The following is a 27,309-nucleotide window of genomic DNA, read 5'->3' on the forward strand; positions in this document are numbered from 1 at the left end:
ATTGTAGAGACATTTTTTAAAAGTTAAAATGTTGCATACGCATTTTTGCAACAAAGTAACAGAAAAATAGGCATCATTACTTAAAAACAAAACAAAGAATACAGAAACAAATGCAGTCACTCATTGTTTTTTAATAAAAGATTAATCAGAAAATATAAAGTTGAAAGATTTTTTTTTTTCTTCACATAAGACAGCATATAAGCATACAGAAATATAACATACAAGTCATTTCAGAATGTTACTAGAAACAAGAATTGCTAATTTACATTTGAAAGCAAGCATAATTGTTTTGTTGTGTCTGATTTTTGTAATTGTCCTCAAGTTGCTGTTTAGGATTATTTTTCATAAAGAGAGCATAAAAGACATTTCTTAATAACAAACTTTTTTCTTTTTTTTTTATTGCTGTGAGATGTAAAAAATTATTTTTTCACCTGAGAGTAAATGTCCTCATGCACAACACTGATGGCTTTTGGTTTTTTGTGTATCATGTGGACCTGAGCATATACTACATCTGAACCTTTTTCATGGTTGTCTTCTTCAGTTGAGTCTTTCCCTGTATTGTGGTCGGACTGAGTCGCGAACTCACACAGACTATAATCATCAGAGATCTTGTTGTCCTGGTTGGTCACGGTGAGGACATTAGTATATGTGGAATTCCTGTCAACAGTTTCATCCTGTGCCTAAAAATTAAAACAAAAATATTTGGTGTATATATACCAGCATTTCAATCATGACAACTCTAGGAATAGTTAATGGATAGGGTGAATTCAGGTTGATTGGGACACTTTTTCCAAGTCTTCATTGTGTTTATGGGGCACAGTTTAACATGTCTTAATGCTTCGTTTTTAAAAAAACTACATCCGGAAAAAAAAAGTTTAAAAAAAACGCTGTATTTGTCATATGTTTTACCTTTATTCTACACCGCTGTCTCCATTGATGTGTATATAATACATCCAAGTACATATTAAATATTATTAAGTTATTATTAATTTAACATTTAATAAGTTATTATTTTAACATAAATGGTCATGTTTAAAAGTGCTAAATTGACTGATGTCTGGTATGATGTTCAATATGAAAATTAATATAATTTGTTTTTATTATGTGTATTAGAAAGTTAGCATTAAGAGAGACATACAAAATGTGCAGGACCGGAATTGAGAGCCTCTGTTTATAGCAAGGACAATGAACTATATAAAAGCGTTGTGGTTGTTCGTGCAGTCGTGTGAAATGACTGGTGTTTGAGGAAGTTCACAAACCTGATTCAAGGTCTCTTCTTCTCCAACATTGTCTCCCCTGTGTGTCTTTGTCCTGGTCCTGTGAGAGAAAATAAATAATTAAACTGAAAACTTAAATGACTGAAGTGCTTTGTAATAACTGATCTGATCACTGTATGAAGTCAAACACTAGCAAATCTCATATGTTCTAACTGTGGCTGAGGCTTAAAGCAGTATGTTTTTAAAATGACATCAGCGATGATTAAGTACCTGAAATTGTAACTAAATTTACCTTGCACAAAAACCAAGAGCAGAGAGAGTGAGCGCTGCTACGATTCCTCCCACACAACCAGCAATCATAGGCATAGGGTGTCCATCTTGTCCCATGTCCTTTGTAACTGGACAAAAGGTTACATTTCAAATGATCTTTATTGCTTTAGATCTGTAAATGTCAACGACCTTGTTCTCTACATTTAGACTGTGTAAACTCACCCTTAACTGTGAGCTGGATCTCTACTGATGACTGTTTTCCATGTTTATTCTGTGCAATGCAGGAATACCATAATGCATTATTTTGAGTTGCATTGAAGGTAATCTTCTTTCCCCAAGCTATTGGCGTCTCATATCCACGTTTGTACCAGGTGAAGTTCATGTCATTTGATGGATTGGCTTCGCTTTTGCAGGTCAATGTCACATTAGTGCCAACAGAAACTGAAGCAGATGGATCGATGGTGATGTGAGTCTTTTTTGGAGGAACTTTTGATAGAAACACAAGCACATAAATAGGGAAAGCAGTAAATCACCTGTGCATTAGACATTTCTGGGTAGCTAAACACCAAATTCTGTTTAAGCAGCACTTTGTGCATTTAAGCGCAACAGGGCTATGTTAAAAGAAGTAAGCAGTCAAATCTCTTACACAGGACTTGTAGCATCATGGTGGTCTCCACAGTTGAGTCATTAGATGTATTTCTTGGATATGTAGCAATGCAGGAGATGTTCCTTCTGTGATCCATGTATGAAGCTTTGAAAGTCATGTTTGAAAACACTGACTGGGTTTTATCAGGTTTCTCCTGTAACTGTGTTGTAATGTGGGCAGATTCAGGGATATTGGACCAGGATATTGTAGGAGGATGTTTGGGGCAGGGGGCTTCAGCAGAGCAGTTCAGATTGACTGTTGTGTTCTCCGTCACTTCTTTCAGATCAGTGGGTTTAAGGATGAGAGGTTGTGGTGAATCTACAGAAATAAATGATTGTTCATCATTAAGAAAACTTTCTTCTGATGTTAGGTTGATGTTAGTTATGTAAATAGTATTCACATGTAAATGTAAACCTGTATTTTAAAGACAATGGAGAAGACATTTACCTATGACAGTGATCTTCACAGTCTTTTTTGAATCAGTTGATTTAGCTTGATCGAGGAAAAACGTTGCTCTGAACACATCTGGCTCCATTTCCAGTCTGAAGTAGTAGAGATCTGAATGATTCTTCATGATGTTATAGAAGACAGTTGTGCAGTTTCTCTCACTGAGATTTCCAGTTATCTGTATGTCACTGAATCCTCTAATGATGTTTTCACTGCTATTAAAAGCTATGAAGCCATCACTGGCAGCAAACTGTGATTTATTTTTCAGCCAGATCCCATTAATAGATATTGACTTGATACATTTATCCTCAAAATTGGAAATGTTGAATGTGCAAGGAATCTGCACACAAGAGCCTGTCAGAGCTGTTACTGTCTGAGGCATCATAGCAGAGTAGAGATTATCAGCTGGAACATAAAAACACATTTGTGCATTATGACTTAAACCTTAGAGAGGTAAATGTCTTAAAGGTCAGTTCACCCAAAAATGAAAATTATGAAAAATCTCACCCTCTCGGTTACAAATCATCATGTTCTTCCAAACCATGTGTGATTATTTTTCTTAAAATAGGCCTATATATTTTAGATTTTTTCATGCTTCTCTTGCACACAACAAAAGTCTACTCTGACATAGGGAAGTCGAGCTCCAAAAAGGACAAAACAGCACCATAAAAGTAATTATGACATATGTGACCTGTTCCCTGTATTTAAAGTCCCCTGTAGCCATATGATAGCTTTATCTGATGAACAGATAAAAATTTAAGGATAATTTTGCTCTATACATTTCCTTGTCCTTTGCAATCACATGACTCTATTTTTCCACTTGTGTTGTCATATCTGTAGTGGTTCTGCTGGTAAATGGGATCATTAAAAAAATAATAATAATAATAACCTGATTGTAATATGGACCAACCTGAGTGAGTGTGCAGAAACACAGAGCTGATGATGATGATGATGATGAAGGACATGATCTGGAACACAGACATCACTGGAGCTCTGACATAAATGCAGGAAAGAAATTAAAACTTGTGTGCCAAAAAAAAAAAAAAAAAAAAAAAAAAAAAAGAAGAAGAAAGAAAAAGAAAAAGCCACAACAAATTGTTTTTACTCTGGCCACAACTGTAAGCAATGAAATCTTCAGCTTGTGTGTTATTACTGTATTTAATTAAAGAGATTTTAAGAGTTAATAGTCACTGGAGACTGCAGACTCTCCTATCTCTAAATAATATCTTTATTAAATGAACAATTGTTGTCATGGACTTAATGTTTACACCATGTTTCTAATGATTTATACTTTTAAAAAGATCAGTTCACAAGAGACAAGCCTTACCTCAGAGCAGTGCAGTCAAAGAAAAGCAGAAGTTCATCTTCCTCTATGCGAGATAAATTAAACACTTAGTAATGTGATGTTCTCTTGACGATTTCCCAGCAGCACTACAGGACGAGATATTATGAATCTACCTTTGTTCATTCTGTGCTTAAATGTTTGTCATTTATTTAAAGAAGATGGAAGCCATAACTCAAGAATATGGATTTTTTCCATTTCACACATTTTGACACATTTTGAACGCTCATTCATTGCTTATTGTGTACTCTGTTTTTGCTAACTTTTTTCAGTGCTCATCAATAAAACCAACCATAACTATACATAGCTAACTAACACATCTATTGAATGCAGAAGAGCTTCTGTGCACATTGTGACTGGTGCACAAGACTGCAACACTTAAACCCACAAATTTACACCATTTTAAGAGTGAATGCTGGCATATGAGACAGGTATGTGGTTCTTGTGTGAAAAATGAAGACCAAAAAGAAAAAAGAACTGAAACCTAAACTTTCTAAATTTGCCTCATTTCTGCTAGTCTGTTTAAACATGACATTAGTGATGTGATGTCATATTGACTGCTCCTTGTAATTACAGGAAGACACACAGAGCCTTTAAGGGATAATCCACAGCTAGGTGTGCCTTATACGATTTTAGTGCATGACTTGGAAGCAAACCCCACCCCCAACGCGAAGTGCATTAAAAATTGTGTAATGCAAACCTAGCCTTAGATTATCCCTCTTATACCATGGATACTTGCCAACACTGTCAATATTTGACAAAAAGAGTTAAAAATTATGGTTATTTTTGCCAGCAGTATGACTTGTTAGATCTAGCATTATTCCTGTTTTAAATCAGACACAGAGACAAAGTAGTAAGATGACATTTATTTGAATTAATTTTTGAGAGAGAGAGAGAGAGAGAGAGAGAGAGAGAGAGAACAACTAACAATAAATAACTCTCTACTAACAATAAAGTTGTAAGTTTAATTACTTAAAAAACAGCGGCATTACCACCTTCTTGCCGAGTAATATAATTTAGCAGTTCAGTAGTGAAATGAATTCATTTATAAAAGTAACGAGGCAGCAGTGACAACAATATAATGTAAAAAAATATACTGTCAAAACTGTTCAATGTATTATGTTTTTCAGCAAAATTAACTATTATTTATTTAATGAAATACGAGTGATCCCTGCTGTCATTATGTCTGCGTCATAGACCAAAACCCAGAAATAAGTTTGCATTTTAGCACTTCCTGTTCCATCTTGCCTGAAATAAGGGTTAACCTTAAGAGAGGTAAAGATTAAACGGTAACACTTTATTTTAGGGTCTTTTAACTAGTTGCTTATTAGCATGCATATTAATAGAATATTGGCTATTTATTAGTACTTACTAAGCACATATTAATGCCTTATTCTGCATGATATTATTCTACATTCTTAATCCTACCCAATACCTAAACTTAACAACTACCTTACTAACTATTAATAAGCAGTAAATTAGGAGTTTATTGAGGGAAAAGTCGTAGTTAATAGTTTATATATGTTCCCTATACTAAAGTGTTACCGATTAAACTTTAGAGAGGTAAAGGCACAGCTCACCCAAAAAAGAAAATTATAAAAAATCTCACCCTCTTTGTTACAAATCCTCACATTCTTCTAAACCTGTGTGACTATTTTACTTAAAATAAATATTTTAGATTTTTTTCCATGCTGCTCTTGCACACTCTGACATACGGAAGTCGAGCTCCAAAAGGGCAAAACAGCACCATAAATATAAAAATATAAATACCCAGTAATACCCTCTTGTGTTTTTTTTTTTTTTAAATAAAGCTTTTACTTGCCTTGTCAAAAACAGTTGCTAACTAGTAGGGTGGCCATTATTGTTCTGTTGCAGGATAGTAGACGTGATTTGGCGGGCCACTTGTGTGACATAAATTCTTACTATTATACTATAAATATTGATTTACATTAGTTGGAAAGCCTATTTGCCATCATGTTGGATGATAATGTTTTTCGCTCTGTGACTGGCACTCAATTTAGCCCAGGTTCAGGTAATACAGTGTAACTGGTAACACTTTACAATAAGATTCATTAATTAATATTATTTAACTGCATTAGTTAACATGAACTAATAATGAACTGCACTTATACAGCATTTATTAACCTTTGTTAATGTTAATTTCAACATCACTAATACATTATTAAAATCTTGTTAACATTAGTTAATGGACTGTGAACTAACATGAACAAACAATGAACAACAGTATTTTCATTAACTAACGTTAATGACGATTAGTAAATACAGTAACAAATGTATTGCTCATGGTTACTTCATGTTAGTTAATACATTAACTAATGTTTAATAATGAACCTTATTGTAAAGTGTTACCATGTAATTTAATCTACAGGACTTATTCTGTCTGCTAAATATAACAAATTGAGTAACTGGTAGGCTAGTAGGTAAAACTCATATTTTATACTAAAATAAACTTCCTTAAGTAGCCACCAGTTTATTTTCCTTTATTAGACTCTGCAAAAATGAAATGCATTTTACTGGATTCAATGCTGTAACGACACCAACTCAGAAATATGTTAGGACCCAGTTGCAGGTGTAACAGGATTAGATGATTGACAGCAGTGTTTGCCTATCAGGGAGTTGTATCTCCTATTTAAAGGCCGATTGGTTGTTACTTGGGATGCGTCATGTCCGTTTTCCCCCAAAGTTTGCCTGTGTTGACGGTGACTTTGAAGTCCAGTTTTATGTTCTGGTGCTGCTGCCCTTTTTGTGCTACTTAGTGGATTTGATGACTGTTCGCCTCTCAGGCATAATTTCCTGTATTCCATTGTGCTATCAGTGAGCATGACTGCGACAAACCCGTGCTTATAAAGCATTTTAATTGGCGTGATATCCTGATGGATTCTCCCTCTCGTTCTACACTGTGATGGTTTGCTGCCGTGATTGTTTGCTGCCGTCTTCGCGCTGTTAAAAGAGCTGCTGTTTACAGCTGCGCAGACGAAATCATCGCCATTCATTAAAAGGGACTGCTTGTCTGATTTTTACGTGCCGTTCTAGTGCCCTGCTTCACATCTTTTGGTTTGTTGGGGAGGCCTGATCAGCTCTTTCTTTTGTAGAAGAGATTCAACTGGCCCTTAAATCATTTAACCGTTTTGTTTTTCTTTGATTCTTAATTTTGTGGAACTAGTTTGTTTGGTTTGGTTGAACTGATTTGATTTTCTTTTATTTCTGTAAAACCAGTTAAGTTCTGTGGTTGTATTTGTTGCATGTGAACAATCTATTAATGCAGCTCAAATTGTGTGATCATCTACTGAGTTGAAGTTGTTTTTGATTCTTTTAAGGTTACACTGTTGCTTCTCATTACTTCTGTCTGTCCTTGATACCCATTTACGTGAGGAGTTGCATCATTCGAGATGTTCATACTGCCATTTCTGCCAAGTTCATTTTTATAGTTATTTAATTTCTTTTTGATTTATCGCAGGAGCTGGGGTCCCACGGGTGGATTGATCTCCCTCCTTGTGGTGGTGGTTCTCCTTCATCGTGTGCGGTGTACACTTTGAGTGTTTGATAGTGTGATTAGAGTGCACGGGTGTGTGTGCGCGTGGAGGTGTGCTCTTGTGAAACCAAACTCTACATTGATTCCTGCCGTTTTGTTTTACATATACATAAATAATTACTACCTCAAGTTGGTTTGTTTTATATCTTTTTCTTTTTTTTTGTAATTTCTTTTGTTTGAAGTGGGGTTTCAAGTGTTTTTTTGTGATTATTTATTTATTTATTTTTTCTAGTGTCCAGTATTTGAAACTATTCTTGTATTAATAAACATTTGTATTTTTTTATACTCACGTCTCTTGCCTAATTTTATGAGGGAACCGAACCTGTGTGCTTTATTACTCAATTTTTGAGTGGTTTGAGTATTTTCCCTGGGGTTAATCCTTAGGGTGACGTAGTCTGACTTTATTACTAGTGAACAAAAACTTGAGCTTTTGTCTCAAAATTGCACCGCCCCGCCACACAGGCATTTATTCTCAAAAACTATATACAGGTAGGTATAGCCACAGAAGCAGGAGTTACAACTAAGAATCTTGGCTTAACAGGTAAGTATATTAACAGGTAATTTCAGTGTTTTCCTAATAACAAATAGCCTAAACAGGAGGCTCAACAGCATCCAAAGAACGATTGCAGGTAAGAGATGGGTAAAAACAGGAACTAGAATATTACCAAGGCCAGACAGCTGTAAGATGGGGGGCTTTATACCAGTCCAAATGCTCTGATAACTATCTACATTTGAGTCTTGTTAACACTTAGGAGACTGAAAGGCTGTGAGTAAGTGAGTGAGTGAGTCAGTGCGTTTACATGCACTCTCATAATGCGATTTATAATGGGATTTTGGCAATATTGCGATTAAACTCATGTAAACGCAATACTTTGATTAAAGTAATGCGATTAATCTCATAATCATAGTAAGCATAATTGCATTAAACTAGGTGGTGTACGCCGATTTTAATCGCAATACAGGCATGTAAACACCTTAATCACATTATTCCCGCTCTGACCAAAGTGTGCATGTGCTCAGACGTACACGGATGCCGTGTGTTGTTCACACAATTTTATGAGTGAACTCCGTGACATTATTCTTAAGTTTTCTCTTTACCAAATCGCTAAACTCTGTCAACACAGCTCGTGCACAGTCTCTGCTCCATATCTTCATCCAGACAGCGTGAAGAACGCGACGGCAGCTTAGATAAACCCGGCATTGCTATGTTCAACACGGCGCCTAATAATATCCAGTATGTCCATAAAAATGTATTTTGAATTTGATGTAAGTAGATTAAAATAATGGCTGGTAGCATGCATACTGTATGCCTATCTGAGTATGGTATAACCACTTATTAGCGAATAATCAATGAAAATTGCATGCAAACTGGAGTGAAGAGTTCTGCTCGTGTCATCTTACTGCCATTTAGAGCTTACTCTGATTACAAGAAATAATCGCATTATTGGTGCACATTTAAACGCAGTCAGTGCGGAAGTGGGAATCTTCTTAACCAGTATGTGACTAGATCATCAGGGGTTGCCAACACTGGTCCTGGAAAACCACAGTCCTGCAGAGTTTTGCTCCAACCCTAATTAAACACACCTGAACAAGCTAATCAATGTCACATCAATCCACACATGCTATAGGAAATTTGATAATTCCCACTTCTGAAGTCGTGATTACAAGCTCATTGCATTCAAATTTCGAAATGGGAGGTCGTTCATGTGCAATTTTTACCTAGGAAACTCATATTTACGATAATTCCGAGAGCATGTGAAGGCAGCACATACAGTAGCTACAGGCAGGTGAGTTTTTATCAGGGTTGGAGCAAAACTCTGCAGGACTGTGGCTCTCCAGGACTGACGTTGGCCACCCCTGGTCTAGATGAAGGCCTAGCTGGTGTAGTCCACACCGATTCCTTTGCTTTCTGTCCAGTCGTCATTAGCGGAAAAAAACCCTCTCTACAAATGCGTTGGTTGGTAATTTTCCCCGCAGTAGCTAGAACATGACGGCTGAGCAACTAGATTTTTAAATGCCAATTGCATTTTTTAGTATTATATTTCTTATTATGGTATTGAAATTACAGGAAAAAAATGAAGTACAGGACACTGCTTACACCTCACGGGACGCGGACAAGCTCCCAATTTTGGGACTGGTCCCCCTAACAAGTGGCTAAATGGGACTTTCACAGCCTCGTTGTGTTTATTGTCACGCTCTTGCAAACTATTATAACTCAAAATTTCAGGGAAAATGCTTTTAAACAAAGACTGAAAGAGTTGTCAGAGGCTTAATGGCAATGACGTTGAAGTCATGCGATCATGGTGTAGTTCATTTATAGCCTTGCTTTTGATTTCTGTCAATTGTATTTACTCTTGAAAATTCATAAAATTTGTGTTAATTTGTGAAGATAAGCTTGATGGAAAAAAATGTGTAAAAATCATAAGCTTTTGTTAGTCACAGACCATATTTTCTGCAATAATCCAAAAGCCAATGGACAAATCTTATTGGGTTTATGTCAAGGGAACAAGGGTCATGCTAACTTTCAGGTTGGCCTATAAAAATATGCCATCCCTGCACTTTATTCACCTTAAGGCCACACCTTCCCACTGTTAAAGAAAGTCTTCACATGCAGGAGATACAGTGATCTGTGTGGAAGCCAACAGTTTCCGAAGTTCAGAGCGAACATTATTTAAAAGTTTTCTCTTTCAGGTATGGTACTGTATGTTCCTCAAGTTGCAGGCCTACTGTTTATTGATGCTTCATAGGCAAACTTGCACTGTGCCATGAACAGGTTTAGTTTAAACTAGAAAATGGAAAACTGACATTTTTTTTTACTTCTGGGGTATCTGACAAAACCCCATGTGTCTGCGGCTGTTAGTCGACATCTGTCGGTGCAGTATCAATTGGCCTTAAGTGATCCTACAAATCCTGAAATACTCTGTACTCTACTTCTGTGTATTCATCATGTTTGGAGTGTGTCTCTGTGATGCAGTAGTTCTGCTGCTTTGGGATGTCAGTCTTTTCGTAGTAGATGATCAGTGTTTCATCATCAGAAATCTTATTAACCTGTGCACAGTGAAAACAGGTTACAGTTATGTTTTATTTGCAAAATATTTTTATATGTAATCTAAAAATATTTTTATTTTTTATATGTAATCTCTCATCCCTCATTTTTATTATGTATCTTGCACATAATCAACTTGATAAAAGAAATAAATTAACTTTTAATAAATGAATGCTCATAAATGTGAACAAGCTGATGAATGAATAAATAATAAATGTCTAGAATACTGAACTTTTATGAACCAGATTTGCACACAAAACTATACAAAACTAAACTAAACTTACCTGACCAGAAGGATCCTTCTCATTGGCACTGGGTTTATTGAATTTTTTTCTCCTAATAAAGAAAGAAGGTCAAATGTTTTAGGCACATTTTTATTTTTGCACTGGCCTAAATAATCTTATTACACAATTATATTCAAATGGATCAAGTGTAAATTGGCAATGACAGCAGAAATATGTTGTAAAATATTCTTAATACATTTAAAAAGATCACCTCTCATATCTGATGAGCAGAAAAAATCATGTTATTAAAAATACAGCATGTTTGATGGTTATAAATCACATCTTCACATTTGCCTCCATATTGACATTAAATATTAAACTTGACAATGAACACAAAATAATTTAAACTTAATTTTTCACTGTACATGAATCCAGTATATTCTCACAAATGATAACAATTCTCCATGTCCTAGTAGGTGAGAAGAAATTAAAGAATAATGTAGTATTAATACATTACATGCACATGACTGAAGTGCTTTCTAATAGTTTGTTTTATCACTGTATGAAGTCAAACACTAGCGAAACAGTTTTTAACTGTGGCTGATGCTTAAACTGATACAAGCACAATGCTGAGTACATCTTAAAACATGATGTTTCAAAATGGCATCTATAAGAGGAATACAACTAATGTTTAATTCACAATGAAAGTGAATACAACTAATTTTACCTTGTACAAAAACCAAGAGCAGAGAGAGTGAGCACTGACACAATTCCTCCCACACAACCAGCAATCAGAGGTACAGTAAGTCCATCTTGTCCTATAGCACATGAAACGCTTGTAATTGGACCAAAATGTTGCATTTCAAATGATCTTTATTGCTTTAGATCTGTAAATGACCTTGTTCTCGACATTTAGACTGTGTAAACTCACCTTCAACTGTGAGTTGGATCTCTACTGATGACTGTTTTCCATATTGATTCTGTGCAATGCAGGAATACCATGATGCATTCTTTTGAGTTGCATTGAAGGTAATCATCTTTCCCCGAGCTATAGGCGTCTCATATCCACGTTTGTACCAAGTGTAGTTCATGTCATTTGATGGACTGGCTTTGCTTTTGCAGGTCAAAGTCACATTAGTGCCAACAGAGACTGAAGCAGATGGATCGATGGTGATGTGAGTTTCTTTAAGAGCAACTTTAACAGAAACACAAGCAGAGTACACTTAACTTTAAGACCTGATCTTACATAATAACATTGACCTAATAATTTCATCACATCAAGTATTACGAACACAAAACTACTCCAAATCTCTTACACAGGACTTGTAGCATCACGGTGGTCTTCACAGTTGAGTCTTCAGGTGTATTTCTTGGATATGTAGCAGTGCAGGAAATGTTCCTTCTGTGACCCATGTATGAAGCTTTGAAGGTCATGTGTGAAAACACTGACTGGGTTTTATCAGGTTTCTCCTGTAACTGTGTTGTAATGTTGGCAGATTCAGGGATGTTGGACCAGGATATTGTAGGAGGTTGTTTGGGGCAGGGGGCTTCAGCAGAGCAGTTCAGATTGACTGTTGTTTCCTCCATCACTTCTTTCAGATCAGTGGGTTTAAGTTCAGGAGGTTGTGGTTCATCTACAGGAATAAATTATAGTTATAGTAATCTTTAAGACAACATACAGTTCTTAGTGGTTTGAGATTGCAGTATTATGTACATGATATTGTTTACATTTATTTGTCAAATATTTTATCTGAAGTGACTTACAGATGAAGAAAACCATTACAAAGCTGTATGTTAAAGACAGTGGAGATGACATTTACCTCTGACAGTGATCTTCACAGTCTTTCTTGAATCAGGTTGATTTGGGTTAAATGTAGCTTTGAACACATTTGGCTCCATTTCCAGTCTGAAGTAGTAGAGATCTGAATGATTCTTCATGATGTTATAGAAGACAGTTGTGCAGTTCCTCTCACTGATATCTCCAGTTATCTGTATGTCACTGAATCCTCTAATGATGTTTTTACTGCTATTAAAAACTATTAAACTGTCTTTTTCAGCAAACTGTTGTTTATTTTTTAGCCAGATCCCATAAATAAAATTTGAGTTTTTTTGTTTGTCCTCAAAATTGGAGATGTTGAATGTGCAAGGGATCTGCACACAAGATCCTGTCAGAGCTGTTACTGTCTGAGGCATCACAGCAAAGTAGATATCATCAGCTGGAACATAAAAACACACTAGATTAAAAAAAAAAGTTTGTTGAGACAAACTTTGAAGTTAGCTTGTGAACGCCGGACCTGAAAGTTTGAAGAAGTTTAACATTTTAAAAGCTTGAAGTTTTAGGCTTTCATTTTGAAATAGTTTGAAGTTTAAAGTAGATTCACAGCTTGAAGTTTGACATTTTAAAGGCAATATAGTCTCAGCTGTTGCTAGGGTACTCGGGGTGGTTGCTAGGGTGTTCTTATGCTGGTGCCAGGGTATTCTGGGTGGTTGCTAGGCTGTTGCTATGCAGTTGCTAAGGTACTCTGGGTGGTTGCTAGGGTGTTCCTATGCAGGGTTCTAGGGTATTCTGGGTGGTTGCTAGGTTGTTTCTATTCAGTTTCTAGACAAATCAGGGTGGTTGCTAGGGTGTTCCGATGCAGGTGCTAAGGTACTCGGGTTGTTTGTTAAGGTGTTGCTATGTGGTTGATAGGGTATTCTGGGTGGTTGCTAAGGTTTTGCTATGTGGTTACTAAGGTATTCTGGTTGGTTGCTAAGGTGTTAATATGCAGGTTGCTAGGGTATTCTGGATGGTTGCTATGGTGTTGCTATGCAGGTTGCTAGGGTACTCATGGTGGTTGCTAGGGTGTTGCTTTGCAGTTGCTAGGGTACTCAGGGGTGGTTGCTATAGTCTTGCTATGCGGTTGCTAAGGTATTCGGGTGGTTGCTATGGTGTTGCTATGCAGTTGCTAGGTTATTCGGGTGGTTGCTATGGTGTTGCTATGCAGTTGCTAGGTTATTCGGAGTGGGTGTTGCTATGTGGTTGCTAGGGTATTCGAGGTGGTTGCTAGGTTGGTTTGGATGGTTGCTTGAGTGTTGCTATGAAGTTGTTAGTATCACATCACTAGCATGTTCAGATAGATAGATAGATTAAAAATATTAGAATGGAAGCTTTAATGAGTCTCAAGGAATTCTGGGAGGTTAAATTTGAATTTTGACAGTTGGAGTTTGAACAGTCTTGGCTCATTTAAACATTGTCAATGAAAGTCTATGGAATTTTTTTGAGTTTTAATAATCATTTTTAGGAAAACTGTAAGTCAAGTCATTTAGAAAATTTATAGCAACCCGAGTCAGAACAGTCTGAAGGTCTGACCCGAGTTTGGTGGTTAAAGAGTTAAAGCTGCAGGAGGAGTTAGAGTCAGAAATTTTAGTTAGTCTCTGAAGAAGAAGAAGTAGTTTAAATAGCATTTCAGTATATATATATATATATATATATATCAGTATTATAATTAGTGCATTATAAATTAAACCTTAGAAAGGTAAAGGTCTTAAAGGCACAGTTCACCCGAAAAATTTAAATTGAAAAATCTCACCCTCTCATTTACAATCCCTCATGTTCTTCCAAACCTGTGTGGCTATTTTTCTTTTGAGCAACAAAAACATTTTAAAGATTTTTCTTCATGCTGCTCTTGTCCATACCCTATGTGCATACATACAGTAGTCTAGTCGAGCATCAAAAAGGACAAAATAGCATCATAAAACTAATTATGACTTATAAATGACTTGTGCCCTGTATTCAAAGCAGGGCTCTGAACCGGTTCAAGGAACGAAAACGAAAACCGGAAACAAACGAAATTTTGACCAGAACGTAACCAGAAACGGAAACGAAATCAAATTTAATCATTCTGAATAGAAACGTTAATTTGAAATGGCCATTAACCAGTTAATAACGTTATTTTATCGTTCTGTTTAATATTTTGATTTGGCAGTCAACCAATCACGAATTCAAATAGTACAGCTTATGCAAATGTGACGCTGACGCATCCAAAGTGTGTGAAATGCAGGCGCTCAGGCTCTACAGTGAGTGAAATGCCTGCGCAAGTCATCATAAGTTAGGTAAGTCACAATGGCAATGCCCTGGCATTAGTTTTTCCAATGATATATGTCACCAACCGTCAAGCATTTAAGTGAAAATGAATGTCAATTAATATGCAGCTTGTTGTGTGTTTTGAAGCCAGCAAAAATTGCAGGATATGTAGAACATGAGTTCACACAATATCACATCAGGTACATGCAGCGCTTCTGTGAACGGAGAAAACAGAATATAACTATAGGACTACATAACACATATAAAATAAAAGGGAATATTTAGGCCTATAGGCTACACGAAATATTTCACTTAAATAATTAGGTCTACAGATTAACAAAACGAAAGTGGTTCATTGTGGCTCACTCCAAAGATCTAGGAAAGGAAACGTACTCGGTTACAAACTAACCTCGGTTCCCTTAGATAAAGTACTGTGTCGTCTGCCGTTTAGGCAAGACGCAATGGGCAAACTCCTGTTTTCACCAATTCTGAAGCCTTTTTTAATCATGCAGTGAAACTGCACGGCCATTGGTTCGTGGATTTTAAGTTAAACGAACCAATGACGGCACGGCACAGCTGCGCGAGCCAATGGCGAATGAGCCCACTTGAGCCCGCCAAAATGGGCGGGGTCTCGGGCTATATCAGCATATACTTTGGCAAACTGATTTAATTTGAATAGTATAATGTATCGCGGAAGATCGGGGACTTGAGGACACTGTAGTCGTCCTCCCATTTCTACATATTCTAAGAGCCCCTTGGGGCCTAGAGCATATATAGGGAATGGGAAAAAATACGTTATTACCCAGACTTTGGTCAGGGCCATAAACAAGTGCTCATAAGCTGGTCACATTGGTGAGGCTTATGTAGAGAGAACCTGTGTTTGTAATGCAGGGATGTCCAGATTATAAAATCTGAGAAAGGTCGACGGTGAGGCCCAGCCGGCCACCTCACAAATTTCCGCGATGGACACGTCAGTGGACCATGCCCAAGAAGAGGTCATGCCCCTCTTTGAGTGTGCTCTAACACCTATGGGGATTGTAGATCCAAGGAGGAGTAAGCAGAGCACTATAGCATCGACTATCCATCTGGATAATCTGGGCTTTGTGACTGGAAGACCTTTTGTACGGCCACCGAAGCAGACAAAGAGTTGTTCTGACTGACGAAAAGAGGTGGAATGATCGATGTAAGTCCTCAGGGCCCTGACTGGACAGAGTAGATTCAACTCCTCATCATCCTGGGAAGGAGGAAGTGCAGAGAGAATGACCATCTGTGCCCTAAAGGGTGTGGATAGGACCTTCGGGACATATCCATGTCTTGGTTTCAGGACAACTTTTGAGTCGTTAGGCCCGAACTCAAGACAGGAGGGGCTCACGGAGAGCGCCTGTAAATCTCCCACTCGCTTTACTGATGCTAAGGCTAGCAATAAGGCGGTTTTTAGCGTTAGAGGACATAAGTCGACAGTCAGGAGTGGTTCAAAGGGAGGGCCCTTAAGGCCTCTGAGAACCAAAGACAGGTCCCATGTGGGAACCGTGCAGGGGCGGGGAGTGTTCAGCCTCCTAGCCCCTTTTAGGAAACTAACAACAAGGTTGTTTCTCCCTATCGACTTCCCTGCTACAGGAGCATGGGAGGCCGCTATAGCTGTGACATAGACTTTAAGGGTAGAGGAAGTACGTCCCTTATCCATTAAGTCTTGAAGGAAAGACAATATCAGAGATATGTCACAAGTAAATGGGTCTTTGAAAAGTAAATTGGGCAACGAAAGTTGTCTTCTGAGGCAAAGCACAGGGACAACATGTCCGCCCCTTTGTTCAGCACACCCTGAACATGTGCTGCTCTGAGTGAGAGCAGGTTGTGTTGGGCCCACTCTAGGATGGTTTTCGCTAGAGTGAAAAGGGGGTTGGACGAGAGCCCGCCCTGGCGATTTATGAAGGACGCCACTGTCATATTGTCTAATCTGATCAGGACATGGTGTCCCGCCAGGAGAGGAAGGAAAGACTGGAGAGCTTGATATACCGCCATTATTTCCACAGAGCTCCCCACCCATCTTGGAGGCGTCTGGGAAAAACGACTTTCTTCTTGCACATAGTCCCTACAGCCACGGCCTGTTTGAACCAGCAGGGGTTCATCCAAGGAGCCAGGGTTGCAACGCACACTTGGTTCACCTTGAGCAAGCAACGACTGTGCTGCCAGGCTTGGAGTGGGACCCGCGGTTTCAGCCAGAACTGCAGTGGGCGCATACGGTAGTAAACCCAATTGCAGGGCTGGTGATGCTGAGCTCATGAGACCTAGCATTTTCTGAAACGCTCTGAGCAGCAGAGAGGTTCCGGGCGTAAAAAAATCCATGAGCTGCTGAATGGCCAGGGATCGCTCTGTCGAGACTACGGCCCTGATGCAGGTCAAGTCGAGAATTATCCCCAGAACAAGATACCTTGGCTGGGAGATAATGAGCTCTTGGGAAAATTGACCCTGAGCCACTTTAAGTGGCTGAGGAGGAGGGACCTGTGTGACAGCAGCTCCACCTCCGACTGGGCCAGAATGAGCCAGTCGTTGAGGTAGTTGAGTATGCGTACACCCATCTGTCTCAGAGGGGAGAGAGCCGCATTCACGCACTTCGTAAAAGTGCGGGGAGCCAGAGGTAGCCCGAACGGAAGGACCGTGTATCGATACGCCACCCCTTTGAAGGCGAATCTCAAGAATCGTCTGTGATGGGGGCCTATCTGGATGTGAAAGTAAGCACTTTTCAGATCCAGGGAAAAGAACCAGTGATCATTTTAAATGAGCGCTTTATTAGGTCCCAATTCAAGCATCTGAGATCGAGGAGGGGCCTGAGACCACCATCCTTTTTGGGAACGAGGAAGTATCGGCTGTAGAAGCCTGACTCGCTCAATGCTGGGGGAACCACTTGTATGGCTCCTTTTGCCAGCATAGTGTTTACCTCGATTTTTCTACACCCAGTACCCATTTTGGTATACAGGTGCTGGTCATATAATTAGAATATCATGAAAAAGTTCATTTTTTTTATTGTAATTTATTTATAAAAAATTAAACTTTCATATATTCTAGATTCCCTACATGTAAAGTAAAACATTTCAAAAGTTTTTTTTTTTTAATTTGTTGATTAGAGCGTACAGCTAATGAAAGTCCAAAATCCAGTATCTCAAAATATTAGAATATTTACATTTGAGTTTCATTAAATGACCATCCCTACAGTATAAATTCCGGGTATCTCTTGTTCTTTGAAACCACACTAATGGGGAAGACTGCTGACTTGGCAATGGTCCAGGAGACAATCATTGACACCCTCCACAAAGAGAGTAAGTCACAGAAGGTCATTATTGAATGGGGTGGCTGTTTACAGAGTGAAATATCAAAGCATATTAAATGCAAAGTTGACTGGAAGGAAGAAATTGGGTAGGCAAAGGTGCACAAGCAACAGGGATGACCGCAAGCTTGAGAATACTGTCAAGTAAAGCCGATTCAAACACTTGGGAGAGCTTCACAATGAGTAGAATGAAGCCGGAGTCAGCGCATCAAGAGTCACCACACTCAGACATCTGCAGGAAAAGGACTACCAAGCCACTTCTGAAACAGAAACAATGTCAGAAGCATCTTACCTGGGCTAAGGAGAAAAAGAACTGGACAGTGAACAGTGGTCGAAAGTCCTCTTTTCAGATAAAAGTAAATTTTGCATTTCATGTTGAAATCATGGTCCCCGAGTCTGAAGGAAGACTGGAGAGGCACAGAATCCAAGCTGCTTGAAGTCTAGTGTGAAGTTTCTGAAGTCAGTAATGATTTGGGGGGGCCGTGATGTCTGCTGGTGTTGGTCCATTGTGTTTTATCAAGTGCAAAGTCAATGCAGCCATCTTCCAGGAGATTTTGGAGCACTTTATGCTTCCATCTGCTGACAAGCTTTATGGAGATGCTGATTTCCTTTTCCAGCAGGACTTTAGCACCTGCCCACAGTGCAAAAACCACTTCCAAGTGGTTTGCTGACCATGATATTACTGTGCTTTATTGGCCAGCCAACATGCCTGACCTGAATCTATGGGATATTTTCAAGAGAAAGATGAGAAACAGTCGATCCAACAATATACAGATGATCTGAAGGCTCAATAGTGCCTCAGCAGTGCCACAGGCTGATCACTTCCATGCCACACTTCACTGATGCTGTAATTTGTGCTAGGAGCAAGTCATTTGCTGTAATATGTGCTGCCGACCAAGTATTGAGTGCACAAATGAACATACTTTAAAGAACTTCTGTTTAGCAAATCCATTTTTTGATTGATCTTAGGAAATATTCTAATATTTTGAGATACTGGATTTTGGACTTTCATGAGCTGTACGCTCTAATCATCAAAATTTAAAAAAAAAAACTTTTGAAATGTTTTACTTTACATGTAGGGAATCTAGAATATATGAAAGTTTCATTTTTAAAAATAATTTACAATAAAAAAATGAACTTTTTCATGATATTCTAATTATATGACCAGCACCTGTATTCAGGCTATATAGCCTGAATAGGCCAACTGTTAACTTAAGAGGTTTTGTGGTAAGATAAAATAGGTCAGTTTTGTTCATAATGGATGTTTACAAACATTATAAACAAAGCTATATGCTAGGCTATTTGTAAACATTTTATTTTATTTACCGATAAATTACATTATTTCTGAATGTAATAAAATGCGACGTATCTTTTTTCCTCTCAGGAATAGTGTCGGTATTTTAAACCATGCAGCAAACATTTTAAAATATCTTGAAAAAATACTTCATAAACCGTTGATAGTTTTTCCTTTTGTTTAATATGTTTAGCCTACAAATTTGGACAGAATTTTGTTATAAAAGATAATTGTATAGGCCTATTGGCTAAGACGGGAAATACTCTTATTATTATTATTATTATTATTATTATTATTAAGTAGGCTACATGCAAACAAAAAAAAGTAAAATAAATAAATAGATACATTATTAACCGTTATTATTTCTAAACAAACCGGTTTTGGAACGTTAATCATACAGAAGGAACGCTGGAACAGAAACGTTAAAATACCGATTCTGCTCGGAGTGAAACGACTGAATTTTTTTTTTTTTTTTTTTTTCGTTTTTAAGCCCTGATTTAAAGTCTTTTGAAGTCATATGATATCTTTATCTGAGGAAGAGACAAAGATAGTCTTTGCTCGATATATCACATGCCTGCACACAAATTTTCCTTGTGTCATCATATCAATAGTGATTCTGCTGGTAAATGTTGTGATATTGTTCATCGAAAATAAACTATGTAATATGGACCAACCTGAGTAAGTGTGTAGAAACACAGAGCTGATTATGATGATGATCTGGAACACAGACATCACTGGAGCTCTGACACAAACACAGGAAAGAAACTAAACATGCTTGTGTGCCAAAACACCCATAACATATTGTTATAACTTCTGTACACAACTGTAAGCAATGAATTGTACCTTCAGCTTGTGTGTATTAATAATAAAAGTAATAGTAGTAGTAATAAATGTAATAACTGTGCTTAACTAAAGATATTTAAATCTATTTAAAGAGATTTTAAGAGAGTTAATAATCACTGACTGCAGACTCTCCCATCCCTGATTAATATCTTGAATAATTGTTGTCATAAACTTAATGTTTACACCATGTTTCTTATGATTTCTTATGATTTATACTTTTAAAAAGATCAGTTCACAAGAGACAAGCCTTACCTCAGAGCAGTGCAGTCAAAGAAAAGCAGAAGTTCATGAAGATGTCTTCCTCTATGTGAGATCTGTTAAACACTGAGTGACGTGATGTTCTCTTGACGATTTCCCAGCAGCACTACAGGACGAGATATTATGAATCTACCTTTGTTCATTCTGTGCTTAAATGTTTGTCATTCATTCAGAGAAAATGGAAGCCATAACACAAGAATATGCAGATAAATTCAAATACAATAACAATGTTTAAAAGGTCATATCAAACAAGGAAAGGCAATGCATGAATGTTTGTTTGATATTGCTGATAAATGTTAGCATTTGAACGCTCATTCATTGCTTATTGTGTACCCTATGCTTTTGCAAACTTTTTTTTTTCAGTGCTCATCAATAAAGTCAACCATACTAACTAATACTAACTACACTATTTTAAGACTGAATTCTAGCTTATGAGACACGTATGTTGTGTAAAATTGTATTCTTACGTGAAAAATGAAGAGAAAAAAAAGAACAAACCTAAAGTTTCATAAAATGTTTTTGAACAAGATTGAAGATTTTTTAAGACTGAAAGAGTTGTCGGAGGCTTAATGGTGCTGACGTCATGTGACCATGGTGTAGTTTGTTTATAGCCTACATTTAGCTTTTGACTTCTGCCGGTGTGTATTTTACGTTTCAAAATTGAGTTCAGTACTTTATCGTGGTCAGTGCTGGGTTGATTACTTTCAAATTGTGGTTGGTACTGATTTAAGGTAATATAATCTGACTACTTTTTAATTACTTTTAGATTACTTTTGACCTAACCACACAAGTGCTGAAAAGTGAAGCTAAAACGTTTTGATCACCCCTCTCCATGTAATCAAATGGGACGTGAGACAAACTAAACAAAATTACACTTCAAATACATTTTTTTTTTCAAAGATGGTTTCTGTCATTTTAGGTAGTTTTTATCACACTGATGTAAGTTCAAGTGTTCATTTTTTAAATAAGTTTGGTTTTAGTTAGTTATTTGATGCTATAAAAACTGAGGTGTGACATAATGATTGACAGCTAAGATTGACAGCTTTTTTGACCAAAGTAGTCATTGAGGCACCAATTGACTTTTTTTGGGGATCTTCGGGAGGAGATTGGAACTTTGGAACGCAGACTTGGGTTCCAAGATGTCAGCACCAAGTTGGGACATTGCCAGCTTCACTTTTCTATAGAAGAGAATCAAGGTTCGTTGTATATCTTTTTTTACAGTCTATGTTCTGTGCGTGCAGTAAAAAAAATGTAACTGTAGTCTGATTGCAAGTATTTTAAAATGTAATATAATATAATTACAAGTATTTAATTTTTGGAATCTGATTATGGCCTAAAAGTTCTGTCCATACAGATTTTTGCCACATGGTTTTGACAAAATTTAGAAGGGCTCTGATTTTTTTTTTTTTTTTTTTATGATTAATGGCTTCTGTCTGGCCACCCTACCTCATATCCCAGACATACGAAAAATACAGGATGCAGGATATTTGAAGGATATATGAAGGTCCTTTAATGTTACTATAAAGCCGTGTTTCCACCAAAATTACCCAGAACAATTTGTCCCAGCAACCTTTTTCCCAGGAACCTTTTTTCCCCCAGACCTACTGATAGCTGGGTTTCCATAGCAGTCTAAAGTACCGTGAAGATAGTCCGGTGACGTAGGACTGCGCACGACTTTCCAGTTCCCGCTGGATTTCATCCTCTGCGTATAAACATAATAAAGCCTAACCCTCATCATCAGTCCATCTGTCGTATTTTTAAACTCCACTGTTGATTCGAATAACAAACAACTCTTACTGCACGCACCGCAACAGACTTTAAAAAACGATGGTTGAAATAAAATGCTGCATGGAGTCAACCAATAAAAATGCTGCGTGAACTCAACCAATCAGCATGTTCAGCGCCCAAGTTCCACCCCCGAAAGTTCCGGAACTTTGAAAAAGTACTACCTAGCAAGCAGGTACTTTCTGAGAGGGAATTTTTTACCCGGAACTTCATTTAGACCCTGGTTCCTGCGGTTGAAACACACTGAGTATACCAGCCCAAAGTTCCTAGTTCCTGGGGAAAGTTTCTGTGGTGGAAACATGGCTTAAGTCTCTTGGCATCCTCCTTGATAACTTTTCATCTTGTTTTTACATCCATTTTCGACAGGTTCCCTGTTCTTTAGAATGTCATTGTGGTGCCCCCTTGTCTCCACTTGTTGATGATGGCCTTCATTTCATTGTACATTCTGTACCCTTCTCCTGATTGGTACCTCTTCACAATGAGATCCCGCACATCCCTTGAAAGCTCATTGTGGGCTATGGCTTCAGCAATAAGGTCAAGAAGATTGTACAGAATCCAGAAAGAGTGGAGTTTTTATTCAGGGTTAATCAGCATCATTCAAATGATGACTTTTTAGTAAGAGTTTGAATGTATTTGGTTAATTGCAAACAGTGTGCACATTTATGCAAACAGGAAATTTTAGGTTTGTTTTTTCCCTAAACATTTTTCTTAAGAGTTTCTCTTAAGAGTTTCTTGACATTTATTACTTGGATTAATTTTTCAAAAATCAAAAAAGAAAAAAATCTGCAATTTGAACAGGGGTGAGTAGACTTTTTATACCCACTGTATAGGTCAATTCACACTGCACTGACAGACAGAGTCCAGCACGGACAGTCAACAGATTATAGTACATCACTTCTCAAGACATTCCATGACCTGACAAACGCCAATTGAATGATTGAAAACAAGCGCCGACCAACAGCGACAGATGCCAACAGGGGTAACTGCGTCTGTTGGTGCAGTGTGAATTGGCCTTAAGTGAGCCTACAAATCCTGAAATACTCTGTACTCTATTTCTGTGTATTCACCATGTTTGAAGTATGTCTCTGTGATGCAGTAGTTCTGCTGCTTTGAGATGTCAGTCTTTTCATAGTAGATGATCAGTGTTTCATCATCAGAAATCTGTTCATTGATCGTGATGTTTCTGGCAGTGTTGACATAATCCACGTCTGTGATATTAATCTATGGCACAGTAAAAACAGTTACAATCATGATTTATGTGCAAAATATTTTCACATGTAACATCTTTCACATAATCAGCTGGATAAAAGAAAGAAATGAACTTTTAATAAAAAAATGCTCATAAATATGAACAAGCTGATGAATGAATAAATAATAAATATCTAGAATACTGAACTTTTATTTGCATTTTGCACACAAAACTATACAAAACTAAACTAAACTTACCTGATCAGAAGGATCCTTCTCAGTGGCATTGGATTTATTGAATTTTTTTCTCCTAATAAAGAAAGAAGGTCAAAATGTTTTAGGGACATTTTTATTTTTGCAGTGGCCTAAATTAATGCCACATAATTATGTTCAAACAGATCAAAATTGGCAATGACAGCAGAAATATGTTGCAAAGGGATTCTTAATACATGTAAAAAGATCACCTCTCATATCTGATGAGCAGAAAAAATCATGTTATTAAAAATACCATATGTTTGATGGATATAAATAACATCTTCACATTTGCCTCAATATTAACATTGAATATTACACTTGACAATGAAAAAAAATGTAAACATTTGGATGTAATTTTTCAGCGTACATGAATCCAGTATATTCTTACAAATGGAAACAATTCTCTATGTTCTAATTAATTCCCTACATCCTGATGATGTCCTTATGTATTAATACAATGTTCATACAGTTTGTTTTATCACTGTATGAAGTCAAACACTAGCAACTCAGTTTTTAACTGTGGCTGATGCTTAAACGAACACAAGCACAATGCTGAGTACATTTTAAAACAGGATGTTTCAAAATGGTATCTGCTATAAGAGGAACACAACAAATGTTTATTTCACAATGAAAGTGAATACAACTTATTTTACCTTGTACAAAAACCAAGAGCAGAGAGAGTGAGCACTGCCACAATTCCTCCCACACAACCAGCAATCAGAGGTACAGAAAGTCCATCTTGTCCTATAGCATGTGAAACGCTTGTAATTGGACCAAAATGTTGTCTTTCAAATAATTTCCATTGCTTTAGATCTGTAAATGACCTTGTTCTTTACATTTAGACTGTGTAAACTCACCTTCAACTGTGAGCTGGATCTCTGCTGATGACTGGTTTCCATGTTTATTTTGTGCAATGCAGAAGTATGAGCCTGTATTATTATGAGTTACTATGAAACTAATCTTCTTTCCCCGAGCTATAGGCATCTCATATCCATGTTTGTACCAGGTGTAGCTCATTTCATTTGATGGCACAGCTTTGCTTTTGCAGGTCAAAGTCACATTAGTGCCAACAGAAACTGAAGCAGATGAATCGATGGTGATGTGAGTTTCTTTAGGAGGAACTTTGACAGAAACACAAGCGCAGAGTACACTTAACTTTAAGACCTGATCTTAAATAATAACATTGATCTATTAATTTCATTACATCAAGTATTACGAACACAAAACTACTCCTAATCTCTTACACAGGACTCGTAGCATCACAGTGGTCTCCACGGTTGAGTCTTCAGGTGTATTTCTTGGATATGTAGCAGTGCAGGAGATGTTCCTTCTGTGATCCATGTATGAAGCTTTGAAGGTCATGTGTGAAAACACTGACAGGGTTTTATCAGGTTTCTCCTGTAACTGTGTTGTAATGTTGGCAGATTCAGGGATGTTGGACCAGGATATTGTAGGAGGTTGTTTGGGGCAGGGGGCTTCAGCAGAGCAGTTCAGATTGACTGTTGTTTCCTCCATCACATAGAGTTGATCACTGGGTTTAAGTTCAGGAGGTTGTGGTGAATCTGTATAAAAAATTTAAAGACAACATACAGGTTTTAGTGGTTTGAGATTGCAGCATTATGTACATGTCATTTACATTTATTTGTCAGATGTTTTGTCTGAAGTGACTTACAGATGAAGAAAACCATTACAAAGCTGTATGTTAAAGACAGTGGAGATGACATTTACCTCTGACAGTGATCTTCACAGTCTTTCTTGAACCATGTTGATTGGTGTTAAACGTTGCTCTGAACACATTTGGCTCCATTTCCAGTCTGAAGTAGTAGAGATCTGAATGATTCTTCATGATGTTATAGAAGACAGTTGTGCAGTTCCTCTCACTAAGATCTCCAGTCAATTGTATGTCACTGAATCCTCTAATGATGTTTTCACTGCTATTAAAAGCTATAAAACCATCTCTTTCAACAGTCTGTGATTTCTTTTTCAGCCAGATCCCATAAATAGATTTTGCCACGTTACGTTTGCCCTCAAAATTAGAGATGTTGAATGTGCAAGGAATCTGCACACAAGAGCCTGTCAGAGCTGTTACTGTCTGAGGCATCACAGCAAAGTAGATATCATCAGCTGGAACATAAAAACACATTAGTTAAATCAATCTTGTACACTGACAGATTAAATTATTTAAATGTCAACCGCACATTATAATCATATTTATGTTATGGTGCTTCTGGTAAATGAAGCCTAACCTTTTGATATTATCTACTTATTTAAAAAAAAAAAGGACTAACCTGAGTGAGTATGTAGTACAGCAATGATGATGATGGTGAAGAAAGTGATCTGAAGCATCTCTAGAGGTCTAATATACATTAGGTCAGAATCAGTGAAGAAATTTCCTGACTTCTGCACAATAACAATTAATAGGACACACACAGATATTATATCATTGGGATCACTTTTTTTCCCAGCTGATTAAAGATAAAAAAAAAAAGTCAAAATTAATTTAATATTATAGTCTGAATAAACAATGTTATCATTCTCTGGTGTAGATGTTAAGCCTATTTAGTTGTTATTATTATAGTTATCATTATTGTTATCATTCCATGGGCTTTATACACTATTTATCCTTATCCTCCAATTTGTTTGACCAAGCATGTTTCAATAATGCTCATGCTGGCAGTGTTCAAAATTTGAGATAAAACATCAATACATGCCTGATTTCAATATTTGTCTAACATTCTGATGATTTTTAGGTTCATTAATTTTTTTCCCCTGCTCAAAATACTGTTAATAAACTAACTTTCTGTTTAAAGTAACCATTCAGTCGCTGAGGTGGGCACTCTTGTCTGCAAGTTTCTTAAGCATTGATAAGACGCTGTTCTTCTCATGTCTCAAATGTAACACCATATCGCACACTCCTAAAAATAAAGGTTCTTTATTGGCCTCCATGGTTCTATGAAGATCTTTCCATTGAACAAAAGGTTCGTTATAGTGGAAAAAGGTTCTTAGGATTATCAAAATATTCTTTACACCAACAAAACAAGGGATATTTTAAGATCTGTTCACTGAATGGTTCTTCAGTGGCACAAAAATAATTCTTCATATGGCATCGCCTCAAAAACCCATTTTTGGAACATTTATTTTTAAGAATGTAAATGCAATTGTGTGTTGTGTGTTTTTTAAAAGTACAATAAAAGCCTTTTTATAAGCCAAATTAATGAAGGGCTATTAATTAAAAATTACTTGACAAGTTTTAAGCAAAGAACCTCAGCCGAGAAGGCAGTTACTATACTCTCACAAAAGCCTCAAGCCATTCCAATAAATAAAATCTCTTTTACTATAGAATTAAGGCTAGGTGTGCAATAGCATGAAAGAAGTTTACTGCAGAGATTTACTTTATTGCAGATAACTTATAATTATACAAGATAGAGAAGCAAATTCTTACCACACAACAGTGCTGGTTCACAAAAGCAGAAGATACTTTCCATTGCAACACATTTTAAATGCGTATTTGATGACCATGTTATGAAGTAACACTGACTACACTCTCCAAGTTCAC

At 37.1% G+C, this 27,309-nt stretch overlaps 1 protein-coding gene across 1 annotated transcript; it reads right to left on the reverse strand.

Moving 5' to 3' along the window:
- Window positions 1–1,190: 1,190 nt before the first annotated feature.
- Window positions 1,191–27,309, reverse strand: LOC127506498 (myelin-associated glycoprotein-like). The gene is made up of 12 exons (XM_051883058.1): window positions 27,196–27,309; window positions 26,042–26,153; window positions 25,482–25,877; window positions 24,998–25,315; window positions 24,611–24,874; window positions 24,407–24,497; window positions 23,757–23,808; window positions 20,520–23,531; window positions 3,491–3,573; window positions 2,581–2,985; window positions 2,268–2,451; window positions 1,191–1,317 (listed from the first exon to the last, which is right to left on the reverse strand). Exons 9-12 carry the CDS (start codon window positions 3,561–3,563, stop codon window positions 1,191–1,193), a joined length of 789 nt encoding a protein of 262 aa, XP_051739018.1. The 5' UTR covers window positions 3,564–3,573; window positions 20,520–23,531; window positions 23,757–23,808; window positions 24,407–24,497; window positions 24,611–24,874; window positions 24,998–25,315; window positions 25,482–25,877; window positions 26,042–26,153; window positions 27,196–27,309.

This window comes from Ctenopharyngodon idella, chromosome 23 (assembly GCF_019924925.1).
Source record: "Ctenopharyngodon idella isolate HZGC_01 chromosome 23, HZGC01, whole genome shotgun sequence".
Taxonomy (NCBI): Eukaryota; Metazoa; Chordata; class Actinopteri; order Cypriniformes; family Xenocyprididae; genus Ctenopharyngodon; species Ctenopharyngodon idella.

Coding starts and splice junctions, on each gene's coding strand:
- LOC127506498 (XM_051883058.1), bottom strand. CDS start 3,563: ATGTCTGTGTTCCAGATCATGTCCTTCATCATCATCATCATCATCAGC. Junction 2,986..3,490: donor GTTTCTGCACACTCACTCAG/GTTGGTCCATAT, acceptor TTTATGTTCCAG/CTGATAATCTCTACTCTGCT. Junction 1,318..2,267: donor GAGAAACCTGATAAAACCCA/GTCAGTGTTTTC, acceptor TTTCTCTCACAG/GACCAGGACAAAGACACACA.